Consider the following 13,573-nt stretch of genomic DNA (forward strand, 5'->3'; position numbering starts at 1 on the left):
TGTGTTCCTTTGTGCTCTGTCTCTTTTATTTCGCCTGGAAGATGTTCTCCGTGTGCTTCTCGTCATGCGACCTTTCACCCGGTGTCCGTCCTTCCCATGTGGCTCCACCTACCCCATCATTATTGTTCTTTTGTGGTATGCTTCTTTATTATTGTATTGGCTTATCAACTGTTAATTTTGTTTTGTCTTTTTGATATATTCACTCCTTCCCTCTGTTTCTCCCTACTCACCTGTTTTATTTCAACTACTGGTTTTTCTTTTACTCTTCTTATTCATACCGTCATTCTTCTCATCCTCATTTTCTCTTATATTTCATATTCTTCTATATATTTCTCACTATTATCTCTCTAAGATAACGCTCTTTTCACCTAATTGGTTAAATGATGTACAATGTTTTCGCTTTTATATATGACAGTCTTTTTTACGCAATGTTTTGATTATCATTATATAAGATTCAAATGTTGTTAAATATTATATCTTAGAATGTTAAGGGTTTGGGATCTCCTATTAAGCGTTAACGAGTCTTGTCACATATTGCACACTTGAAAGGAGACATTGCTTTATTGCAAGAAATTCATATTCCAGATAATGAGATAACTAAGCTTAGACGCAATTGGGTAGGCTATGTTTTCGCATCTCCAGGTTCTGGTAAACGCAATGGCGTTGCTATTCTCTGTCATAAACACTTGGATGTTCAACTCATAAGGCAAGATAATGACTCTGAAGGTAGATGGGTTTCGATGTCCTTGCTGATTAATAAGATCCCTCTCACCATTTTTAACATCTATGCTCCCACTAATCAGGATAAACTTTGCTGGCCCCACATCCTTTCCATTTTAATGCAATACACTGATGACTATTTGATTTTTGGCGGGGATTGTAATATGGTTGTGGATCCCTTTATAGATAGGAGATCTAACTCCAGGTTTTTCCCTTCCTTTATGCATTCCCAATTCACCTCTACTATCTCTCAAAGGTCTCTTGTAGACTCCTGGAGACTTTGTCATCCTACAATACAAGAAAACACATACTACTCACCTGCCCACTCCTCACAATCTCGAATAGATTACCTTTTTATTTCTAAAGCTCTAATCCAACACATTTCCCACTCGGATATAGGATCTATTCTAATTTCCGATCATGCCCCAGTTTCCTTAAACTTAGATCTTCTTCCTCCCACTAAAGGTACTAGACGCTGGAGATTTAATAATTCTCTTTTATTAGATCCTACCTTCATGGCAAATTTTCATGATTTTGCAACCTTGTTTTTCAAAGAAAATGAATCTCCTCAGGTATCTCCTCAACTTGTATGGGACTCCTTTAAAGCTGCTTCTAGAGATTTTATCATTTCTTTTGTTGCTCAAAAACGACGTGAAGCCTCTCATTCATCACAGTTGCTTAATACCCAGATTAAAAAACTGGAACATCTTTATTATTTAACAAAGAGCCAGTCTGATTTAAAAGAACTTATTAATGCTAAGCTTTCTTTTAATAAACTTTCTACTGATTCTGTAAATCTATACATGCTTAAATCCAGTGCTAAATTCTATAGTGCACAAAATAAATCTGCCAATCTTCTTGCTAAGTATCTCAAAATCAAAAAGGAACGTACCAAATTTGAGTCTATTATATCTTCATCTAATTCTGTACTCCACAGTGATGAAGACATTCTTTTAGAATTCTCCAAGTTTTATAGTTCATTGTATACTCCTGAATCTCCACCGCTTTCGTCTGACATCGATCTATATTTAGCTTTTATCCCTCCACCTTCCTCCTTGGATGTAGATTTCAATGCCCTAGAAGGTGATATACAAACTAAAGACATTCTCACAGCCATCCATTCACTTAAAAAAGGAACAGCTCCTGGACCTGATGGTTTTCCTATAGAATTTTACGCTCATTTTTCCAATTTACTCATTCCCAAATTACTTAATTTATTTTCGTTTTTTATAGTTTCTCAGAAGTCTGACGGTTCATTTCAAGAAGCTTGGATTTGTCTCTTTCCTAAAGAAAATAAAGACCATACATTATGCAAGAACTACAAACCTATCTCTTTAATTTGGATTATAAGATTTTTGCGAAAATTCTTGCACTTCGTTTGGACAATATCTTACCAAAACTAATAGGTAAAGAACAATGTGGATTTATTAAAGGTCGTCACCTCTCTGATAATACCCGTGTGAGGAATACAGGGCTCCTCAGGGTCCGGGCGACGTAACAGGGGTCCACCTCCCGATATCCCCGGACTCCAACCAGAAGGTTACAGAGCCCAGAGGCGATCAGGTGAGGGAAAAAAGGAAGGGGGGAAGGGACAGCAGGGAATAGAACCTGAAAGACAAAAAAGAATAACATTCATATAAGAGCAACACTTATATCTACTCTCATTTCGGTCTCACTAGCGTCAGCAATTACCATGTGTAGTGGGAGTCCTTTCCCCGTGATCCCTGAGATGCCTCTCTCAGGACCACCAAACCATGTCTCTCCAGCACACAGACCAATCCCGTGACTTTCTATGTCCAGAACTTAGCACCGGCCACGCAACGCAATGGCCTGTCCTCAGTCTTCCCTCAGACTAAGGGATCCTATTTCCAAGCTATCAATAGACGACTCCAAGAACTTCCAAGAGGCTTCCACGGTGTACAACCGCCGCCGGCGTTCTTGCAATGATAGCGCTCCTTCACCACGTGAGGATCAACATGCCAATAGTCGTGCCTCAGTATGTTCAAAGATACTCCCTGGTTATCGTTCACCAGGAGCACCTCCTCGAGGGGAAATGCACAGTCCGCGCTCTCCCTGAATACCCAGTTAGGTGTAAGGACACCCGATGTCTCTCTGCTCAGCTGAGCCAGAATCACTAAGTCCGATATGCCCCCGTCCACTAATGACCAGAGACAGTGCCTCCCCTTCTCGGGGTGATGCGGGGGTTTAGTAGGGGGTTTGGGCACCCTAGACCGGAATCAAGAATATGCACCTCCTATGGTGCTACGAGGACAAATACCGCCTCTCTGCGGTAGGGGTTCAGTTCGCTCTCTCGCAAACAGATTACGAGCGTTGGTTCCCGGTGAGAGGAGCCAGGGACCTTTCCTACCTGCTCCGCGTTCTTAGTTTCAGCCGCCGGCCGCTGGGAACACACCCCCACGGGGGTGTCCGACAATCGGGTGTTCGGGAATCGGGTTCTCGCCGTCGACCCGTGCCGCAACGCTCCTCTGCTGCGTTCTCCGACCTTTCTCCTTGTAAATTGAATAACGCACGCCTTCGGCCGGGTGGGACGCCGTTATAAGGACGTCTACTTCCGGGCCCCAGAGGCTGCTGGGATATGTAGTCTTATATGCTAGGTAGGCGCGTTTGCCTACGGCGCCTCCGATTCCTGACAGAAGGTCCCCCTCCCAGGCGCCTCCTAGCACCCGGCTTCCCTGGATGTCTGTCATAGAATCTTTTCACCGCGGTCGGCGCGTGCACCGCCTCCGCCGGTTCCCAGGAATCGTCCTCCGCCATGTACCCCTTCCAGGCGATCAAGAACCACAACTTGCCCCTGCGGTACTTCGCGTCAAGGACGCTCCGGACCTCGTATTCTAACCCGTGTTCTCCGCAAATAGGTGGCGGTGCCCTCTTCCTGGCGGATACTGCCGGCTTCAACAGACTACAATGAAAGACTGGGTGGATCCTGAGAGAGCCTGGCAACCGGAGTCGATACGCCACAGGATTGACTTGCCGCACCACGGTATACGGACCTATGTAGCGTGGGTGAAAAATGCTGCGAAGCTTGAACCTGATGTTCTTGGTGGACAGCCAGACTCTGTCCCCCACCGCATACTGAGGCCCATCGATCCTTTTCCTGTCCTCCCACCTCTTATAGGACTGTTTGGCAGCCTGTAGCGCCTGTTGCGTCTTCCGATGCAGTCTTTTTAGAGCGCGGACATGTGCTTGCACAGAAGGTTGATCGTTCACCTCTGTTGGTATCTCTACCGGTAGCGTTTTGGCGTTGTACCCAAAGTTTGCCATAAACGAGGACACTCCTGTTGAGCTGTGCCGGGCGTTGTTGTAAGACAGCTCTGCCAACCAAAGCCAGGATACCCAGGAGCCTTGTGCCTCTGTCACATAGCACCGCAGGAACTGTTTTAAAGTCTGATTTAGGCGCTCTGTCTGTCCGTCGGTCTGCGGATGAAAGCTGGTCGAGGTGGCGGACTCCACGTGCAGCGCCTTACACCATGTTTCCCAAAAACTGGCTATAAATTGAGGGCCTCGGTCCGAAACGATCACCGCCGGCAGGCCGTGGAATCTCACCACATGAGTTAACAGCAGCTGTGCGGTCTGTCCTGCCGTAGGGAGATTTTTACAAGGGACACAGTGACCCATCTTGGTCAAACTATCCACAACCACTAGGATAACCGAGCACCCCTGATCCATGGGGAGACCGGTTACGAAGTCTAGACTGATGTTCCTCCAGGGTTGTTGGGGCGTAGGTAGAGGGAGCAGTTTCCTCTTCTTTCGGCATCTTTCTCCCTTGGTTCTGGCGCATACTTCGCAGCGCATCACCCACCGATGGATGTCTTGGGACATGGTTTCCCACCAAAAATGTCTTGTCATGGCTTCCAACGTTTTCCTGATCCCCGGATGACCTGCCACGGGCGAAACGTGACACCATTGAAACGCCTGGCGCTGCAGCGCGCTTGTCGGCAGGAACAGCCTATTTCGATGAAAAGGGAGTCCCTTCTTTAGACCTCGCACTGTATCCACCTGAGCCCACTTCTTCCATTCCTCCACGGAACAGCTGATCTGCACTTCCTCCATGAATCGGTCTGCCCTTAACACACAGATTACCTTGGACGGGTTAATGATAGCCACAGGTGCTGGGGCGAGATGGTCTTCCTCCATGGACTGTCTAGACAGTGCATCGGACTTCCGGTTTTCTGAGCCGGGCCTGAAGGTGATTAGGAAGTCATATTCCTCAAAAAAGAGAGTCCATCGCATTTGCCTTGGTGTCAAATGCCTCGCCGTCTTCATGAACTGAAGGTTTCGGTGGTCCGAATAGACCGTCATCGTATGTTGCGCCCCCCACAAGTAGTGACGCCATTCTTGAAAGGCCTTTTTGATCGACAGCAGTTCTTTCTCTGCGACAGTATAGTTTAATTCGGCCTTATCTAGCTTTTTTGAGAGAAAGGCGACCGGGTGCAGCCTCCCCGTGCTCTTGTCTCGTTGGGACAGAACGGCCCCTATGGCCTCCTCCGATGCATCGGCTTCCACTATGAACGGGACGTCCATCTGAGGATGCTGGAGTATGGGAGCCGAGGTGAACGCTGTCTTGAGGTGCTCAAAAGCCGTGGTGGCTTCCTTGGTCCACACAAACGGCACTCCTTTACGAAGCAGACGAGTCATCGGCACCGCGATCTGGGAGAACTCCTGTATGAAACGCCGATAATAGTTCGCGAATCCCAGAAAACTCTGAACGTCCCGAACATTCCCTGGAATGGGCCATTCGCAGATTGCCTTCACCTTTCTTTCCGACATGTTCAACCCAGTCGGACTCAGAATCACTCCCAAGAACTCCACAGTATTCACCCCAAACTCGCACTTGCTGAGCTTACAATACTGTTTATTGGCCCTTAGTTTTTCCAAAATCAACCCTACGTGTCTGGTGTGTTCTGCCACGGTGTTTGAGTAGATCAAAATGTCATCAATGTAGACGACTACAAAGATGTCCATATACTCTCTCATGACTTCGTTCAAGAAAAACTGGAATGCCGCCGGGGCATTGCAGAGCCCGAACGGCATCACCAGGTATTCATAGAGCCCAAAACGGGTCTTGAACGCAGTCTTCCACTCATCCCCCTGTCTGACCCTTACCAAGTGATAGGCCCCTCGTAGATCTAGCCTGGTGTATATCACTGCATCACGCACTTGATCCAACAGGACGCTAATGAGTGGCAACGGATACCTATTCCTGATAGTGTTCTTATTCAGACTCCTGTAGTCGCAACACGCTCTCAGCTCTCCATTGGCCTTAGCTATGAAAAATAGCGGTGATGCTGCAGGGGATCGGGATGGTCTTATAAACCCCAGAGCCAGGTAGTGGTCTAAGTACTCTCTCAAATGGCGTGTTTCCGGCTCTGACAGTGCATACACCCTACACGTGGGGATGACTGCTCCCTCCACCAGGTCAATCCGACAATCATATGGTCTATGTGGGGGAAGACGTTCAGCCTGAGTTTTATTGAAAACGTCTGCAAAACCGGAATATTCCGCCGGTAATTCCACCTCTTTTTCTGCCGCGGTAGCGACATAAAAGGGATACGTCAATGCTAAGGCTATCGCTTGATGCTCATGCAGACACTGCTCCGCACACCCGGGTGACAGAAACCGGACCGTCCGTTCCTTCCAATCCACCGTCGGGTTGTGACTACAAAACCACGGCATCCCTAGAATTACCTCATATTGAGGGGCCTCTATAATATTCAGTTCAATTTCTTCAATATGGTGGTTGGCCCCATCCCTTAGGGACATCTTAAGACTTTCTGTGTGGAGCGTAATGCGACCAGATTTCAAAGGTTTCCCATCTACGGCCAGTACTTCCTCCGGGGACCCCCGTGGCACGACCCCTATGGATAAGATTCTGACCAACCCCTGATCTATAAAGTTGCCAGTGCCCCCCGCGTCCAGCATCACGAGGACCTGATGCACCTGCTGACCTACTTCTAGTCCTGCCTGCAGTACTATATGGGCTTCGGTGTCTGTGGAACGGGTCGTGGTCAGCGACGGTATTCTCCACTCCGTGTCCCCCGTAGTTCCCAACGAGCCTCTCTCCTGGCTGCTTGTTTCATTACTCAACGTAGAAACCGCCGCCTTTTTTCCCCTATAGGGAATAGGGGTGGCCTTGGGCTTTGCCGGACATTCGCGCACAAAATGCCCGCGTTTCCCACAATACATACAAAGGCCCAGGGTGCGGCGGCTTTCCCTTTCAGCTTAGGTTCGCTGTCGGTGGCCAAGGGAGCCTGTTCCCTCCGGGTGTATCTGTGCGTGGGGCCTCCCCCTCTGTATCTATCTCCCCCTCTTTCGGCCATGCGCCCATCCAGGCGCAAAACTAGATTCATCATGGCGGCGCAAGTGGTAGGCTGGGGGTCTATCTGAGCCACGATGTCTTTGAGATCGTCGCTCAAACCCTGATAGAACAGGGACATCCTCTTTTCTTCAGGCCATGCCGCCTCTGCCACCAACCTGTTAAAGGAGGTGAGGTAGGTAACCAGATCGCTCTTTCCTTGTCTCAAGGATAACAACTCTCTGTCTGTACTGAACGTGGTGGTTCTTCTATCGAACACTGCTTCAAAAGCTGTCCTGAACGCGTCCCAATCGGACAGAACGACATCGTTGTTTCTGACCAACGGGACCGCCCAAGACGCAGCGTCCCCCACTAGATATGAAATGGCAAAAGCTACCCTCGAGTGATTGGTGGGAAAAGACGATGGCTTACATGAGAAATGTAGCATGACCTGCGTCAGGAAGATTTGTATTTTTTTGTGGATCTCCGGCGTATCTCTCAGGGCTAGCTAAGGGAATGGGTGGTGGCACTGTCACCTGAATCTGAGGGCCGCCTGCTGCGGACGCATCAAAGGGGTTACGTGTCAGCCTATCTACCCTGTCCCTCAAGGCTGCCGTTTCTGTTCGCGATGCCACTAGTTCCTGTTGGACTAAGGCTAATGCCTGTACTACGTCTTCCAAGGTGGCCATGTCGCCCACCCCGGACCGGGAGGAGCACTTATCGTGGGTGCGTTATTCTGTTAGGAATACAGGGCTCCTCAGGGTCCGGGCGATGTAACAGGGGTCCACCTCCCGATATCCCCGGACTCCAACCAGAAGGTTACAGAGCCCAGAGGCGATCAGGTGAGGGAAAAAAGGAAGGGGGGGAAGGGACAGCAGGGAATAGAACCTGAAAGACAAAAAAGAATAACATTCATATAAGAGCAACACTTATATCTACTCTCATTTCGGTCTCACTAGCGTCAGCAATTACCATGTGTAGTGGGAGTCCTTTCCCCGTGATCCCTGAGATGCCTCTCTCAGGACCACCAAACCATGTCTCTCCAGCACACAGACCAATCCCGTGACTTTCTATGTCCAGAACTTAGCACCGGCCACGCAACGCAATGGCCTATCCTCAGTCTTCCCTCAGACTAAGGGATCCTATTTCCAAGCTATCAATAGACGACTCCAAGAACTTCCAAGAGGCTTCCACGGTGTACAACCGCCGCCGGCGTTCTTGCAATGATAGCGCTCCTTCACCACGTGAGGATCAACACGCCAATAGTTGTGCCTCAGTATGTTCAAAGATACTCCCTGGTTCACCAGGAGCACCTCCTCGAGGGGAAATGCGCAGTCCGCGCTCTCCCTGAATACCCAGTTAGGTGTAAGGACACCCGATGTCTCTCTGCTCAGCCGAGCCAGAATCACTAAGTCCGATATGCCCCCGTCCACTAATGACCAGAGACAGTGCCTCCCCTTCTCGGGGTGATGCGGGGGTTTAGTAGGGGGTTTGGGCACCCTAGACCGGAATCAAGAATATGCACCTCCTATGGTGCTACGAGGACAAATACCGCCTCTCTGCGGTAGGGGTTCAGTTCGCTCTCTCGCAAACAGATTACAAGCGTTGGTTCCCGGTGAGAGGAGCCAGGGACCTTTCCTACCTGCTCGCGTTCTTCGTTTCAGCCGCCGGCCGCTGGGAACACACCCCCACGGGGGTGTTCGTCAGTCGGGTGTTCGGGAATCGGGTTCTCGCCGTCGACCCGTGCCGCAACGCTCCTCTGCTGCGTTCTCCGACCTTTCTCCTTGTAAATTGAATAACGCACACCTCCGGCCGGGTGGGACGCCGTTATAAGGACGTCTACTTCCGGGCCCCAGAGGCTGCTGGGATATGTAGTCTTATACGCTAGGTAGGCGCGTTTGCCTACGGCGCCTCCGATTCCTGACAACCCGTCTCTTTTTCAATGTACTTAGTAAATCTCATTCTTATAGTTCCTCACTAGCAGCTATTGCTTTGGACGCTGAAAAAGCATTTGACAGGGTTAATTGGCAGTTTATTTTTTCAACGCTTACTTGGTTTGGCTTTGGTCCTAAATTTCTTTCCTATATTTCACTTCTTTATTCTTTTCCCAAATCGTTCATCCTTGCCAATGGCCTTGTTTCCTCTTCATTCCCGCTTTTTAGAGGTGTTATGCAAGGCTGTCCTCTTTCTCCTCTTATTTATTTTGTCTTTAGAACCTTTTTTATCTAAAATTCGGATGAACAAAAATATTGCAGGTTTTCCATATGGTGATAAACATCTCAAAATTTCAGCGTATGCTGATGATATTCTTTTATTTATATCTAATCCTCAGATCTCTTTACCTGCTTTTCTTTCAGAGGTTTCTACCTTTTCTTCAGTTTCAGGGTACAAACTTAATGTTGACAAATGTCAAAATCCTTCCGTTAAATAAGCATTGTTTTCATGCTGATTTTATATCTTCTTCTTTTCATTGGAGTCCTGCTAAGATCAAATACTTAGGCTTATGGTTTACTCCCTCTATTAAAGATACCGTATCTCTCAATCTTAAGCATCTCCAATCAACTTTATCTAACTCCACATCACGATGGCATCCCCTATTCTTATCCTGGTGGGGTAGATTAGACTCTGTGAAAATGATGTTGGCCCCTATAATCTTATTTTTCTTGTCTAACCTCCCAGTCAATATTCCTAAGTCTTGTTACAAACAAATCTATACTATTCTATCAAAATTTTTATGGCAGAACAAAAAAAACTAGGATGTCTTTTTCCAAGCTTAAACAACCTAAACGTCTGGGTGGAGTCAATTTTCCTGATTTTGCCTCATATCACACCTCCTTTTTTCTTAAAAATTCCTCCTCACTATTATCATAGAATAAGACCGATTTGATGTCTTTACCTTTATGGGTAGAAATTGAATCTTATTTCATTTAACCTTTTTCATTTGAAGAATTCTTAACCATATCTAATACTCCCCAAAAATGTTCTCTCCCCATTCTTAAACTTGCTCGTAAAACTCTTCAGCCACTTATACTAGATGGACTAGATGACCGAAAACGTTTTTTGCAATCCCCGATTTGGTATAACAATTACATTAAAATTAAAAATAGAACCCTCTTTTGGAAAGACTGGTTCAACCTTGGTCTTAAATGGACTAACCAGCTTTTTCTAGGGGATATTTGTATACCTTTCTCTACAATGCAAATACGTTATTCCCTTCCTTCTTCTTATCAATCTAAATATGTATTACTGACTCGGGCTGCTCAGTGTTCTTATGATAACCTTATGGCCTCTTCCACACATATTAAATCTCCTTCTGTTAATCTTTCCTTCTTAAATTTAGCTCCCTCAGCTTCTCAAATTTATAATAAATTAAGAGAAATTGGTCATACTCGTGATAAATCAACAGTAGAATGTAATTGGGAATCTGACTTAAACACTTCATTTTCCATTCTCATGTGGGATAAGATTTGGACTAAAATAAGGAGATCTTCTAGAGCAGCAAATACTACACAAACATTATTTTTTATATATAATAGACTTTTAATCACCCCGGCCAAATTACATCATATCGATCCTCTCCATTCCCCTGCATGTTGGTCATGTCCAGCCCCAGTTGCAGACCTTAAGCATATGTTGTTCACATGTCCACTTATTCATCAATTTAGGGTTAATGTGTGGCAGCAAATTAACAAAATATTTCATACACATATTCCTTTTTCTTTTTCTCATATTTTTCTAGGTAGTGTCTGGTCCTCCTCTATTTCTTGTAACTTTTCCATTATTGATTTACTTCTCGCAGTTGCTTTTCAACAAATTACTAAATCGTGGAAAAATGCTTCAAAGGTTTCTTTTCAGGCCTGGTGGTATGGTATTTGTTATAATCACAGATTAGATAGGGCTTATGTTCACCCGATTACACTCGCCATTAAGCGTGATTTACTATGGCTACCCATTACCAATTTTCTGAATATATCTGCTCAGTCGTTATCTCTACACACTCCTGCTATTGAAGAAGTTTCCAAACCTCCTTAAAATACTTTTATCTAGTTATTTTTTTTTTTTTCTTTTGTATTTTGTTCCTATCTCCAATATATAGTTAAATGTATTATAATGAGATATTTATGATTTCAGTGTTGTATTTTTGACGAATATTCTAATTATACCAGTATTGGATATATTTTTCTCTCTCCCCTCTCCCGTCTACACCCCTCTTTCTTTGTTGTATACAACATATTTACTCTATATTGTTCTTATATACTGTATTGTATTACTGTCTTAGCTTATACTTATACCAATAACTTTCTTAAACTTGAGAAATGTCCTCGGCGGAACAACTGCTGTTAGAGCAGAACGAACCATCACCTGGACACTGCTGCAGCAAGGATGCCAATGCTGGTCTCACGGGGCGGCATGGACGAGTGGCCCGGCTGCATCTCCACACTCAGGGCCATTGTTATGGAGCCTTTCTCCGTAGCACCGATCCTGGGGCAGGCAGAGCAAAACCTGGGTTACGGGGTGGTCGTTGTAGCAACAGACAAGACAAACAGCTGCCTCAATCAAAGACCTTAATGTCCACAGACAATAACTTTCAATTACTTGGGAACACGCACATTCTACCACAAGAGAAACGTCAAAATAACTGTATGAGGCACACGGGGGAGTGACTCAAACTGTCACCAACAACATTGACAACATCCTTTCATCCATAATTATCAATAAACTCATCACAAAAAAAGTCTGGGTGTCTTTGCTGACTTTACAACAAATGACTTACTCTTGCTTGAAAGAAACGCTCAGACAAAGGTGCACAGTTTCTACTCTCTTTATAGGAATCAAGTGGAAGCTCCAGCCGCACAACCTCAACCTCCTTAGGCGCACACATGACATAGAAAAAGTCTTTAGCAGAGCATGAATGCTTTTCTGTAAATTGATTGTTCACGATTTTGTAGCTGCGTTAGCAGTTCAGGACAACAAGGGAGTGTGTGCCCAAGATAATTCTCAAAATTGTAACTTACACTCGAGGAGCAGCGGGTACCCAACTATGCCTGTGTGTACCGGGGGCTCTAACACTTTCCTTCCATTCTGATGATGCAAAGTAGTTTAATTGGCTCTTTCAGATACATAATCGGGAAGATGCTGCTCACATCTCTCCCCCAGAACTCCTCCTTTTAACCAGAACCATTCTTTTTTTGTAGCAACAAAAAGAACTAAATATTTGTGGCATATGGCACCATCTTGAGGTTATTTTCGGTGGAGTCATACGGCAGTTCCAGAAATAGCCTTTCTGTAGCAATGTCCCTAACCCTTGGGTGTCTGATCTTATTAAAGCAGAATAGGGTCCCATGCTTTTCGATCTTTACATGCATACAATGGTAAAGATTGATCTTGAATTCAGGCTGTAAGTTGTTTCTTACGCAGACGACACACAGCTGTTTTTCACGCTCTCACCTTGGCAGGGTCCACAATCTCAACAATTTAGCCATTGTTTAGAAAAAGTAACTAAACGGATGGCTGGCCGCGATCTCAAGCTCAATGGGAACAAGACGAGTTCATGTTGCCGGGCAACAACCCGAAATTTCCAGACAGTGCTAGGATGGCCTGACTTTCTAGGTACAGCACCAGCCCAAAAACCCCCATAAAAAGCTTGAGGATGTGGCTAGACAAATCTCTCACAATGGAAAAACAAGCAAGGCAACTTGCTTGCCAGCTGCTATGGTCTTCTTAGAACACTCAGCAGAATTATAGATCTGCTCTCCTTTCTCTATAGAAGGATTGCTGTACAGGCTTCAGTACTTTCACACTTTGACTACGGGAACTCCCTATACCTAGAGGCTCCACGATATGTGACCAGAAGGTTACAAACCATATTCCCTCCAATTGTGTTGCGAGTGCAGCTACCATAATCAGTGCTCTTTGCTACCTGCACAATTTTGTTTACCACCAGAGGAAAAAAGGAGTATTCACCCTACCAAGACAGTATAAGGTAGGGCATTAATCTTTATAGAAAGCAGTGGTGGTGCCTTAAAAATATTCTTCATGGATGTTATGTGAGAGCCAGCGCTGCTGCCAAATCGTGTATCTGTGTAACCTGAAATAATTGCTCAGTTCTCTCAGCTGTGATCCAATTAGGACTCCGTTATAAAACAAAAAAAAGCTACATAATGTAGAAGGCTACAATAATATGGGGATCACTGTGCAGGGACAAATCTTAGTCATTGTGATCTGAATAACTTTTGCAATCTTATATAGTGCCCGATTACATCACACTTTGTTATGTACATGAAGATTAAGTGATTTTCCCAGAATCATACACTGTTGAACCAAGACTGGAACTTGAGCCTTGTCCCTCAGGTTCAAAGTGACCTGCCGTTAGGCCATATCTCATCCCAGTTAGGTTGAACATTTCTATCCGAAAAAGGAAGACAAAAACACAGTTACAAAAACAAGCATTGGCATAGCCAATAGGTCTCGCCTTTGGGACCTTATAAGTGTTTAGCCATGCAACAGTTGATGTTGTTGCACCAAGGATATTGTGCTGAA

The 13,573-nt window shown here is 45.7% G+C and overlaps 1 protein-coding gene across 8 annotated transcripts in view; it reads right to left on the reverse strand.

Moving 5' to 3' along the window:
• LOC146802300 (N-fatty-acyl-amino acid synthase/hydrolase PM20D1-like) overlaps positions 1–13,573 on the reverse strand; it is a 257,866-nt gene that overhangs the window by 165,367 nt on the left and 78,926 nt on the right. For all 8 annotated transcript variants that reach the window (XM_085621870.1, XM_085621866.1, XM_085621867.1 and 5 more), the window contains one exon: positions 11,396–11,515. In XM_085621870.1, coding sequence (XP_085477996.1) covers positions 11,396–11,515 — 120 coding nt within the window. The remainder of the gene's footprint in view (positions 1–11,395; positions 11,516–13,573) is intronic.

Source organism: Triturus cristatus, chromosome 8, assembly GCF_964204655.1.
Source record: "Triturus cristatus chromosome 8, aTriCri1.1, whole genome shotgun sequence".
NCBI lineage: Eukaryota > Metazoa > Chordata > Amphibia > Caudata > Salamandridae > Triturus > Triturus cristatus.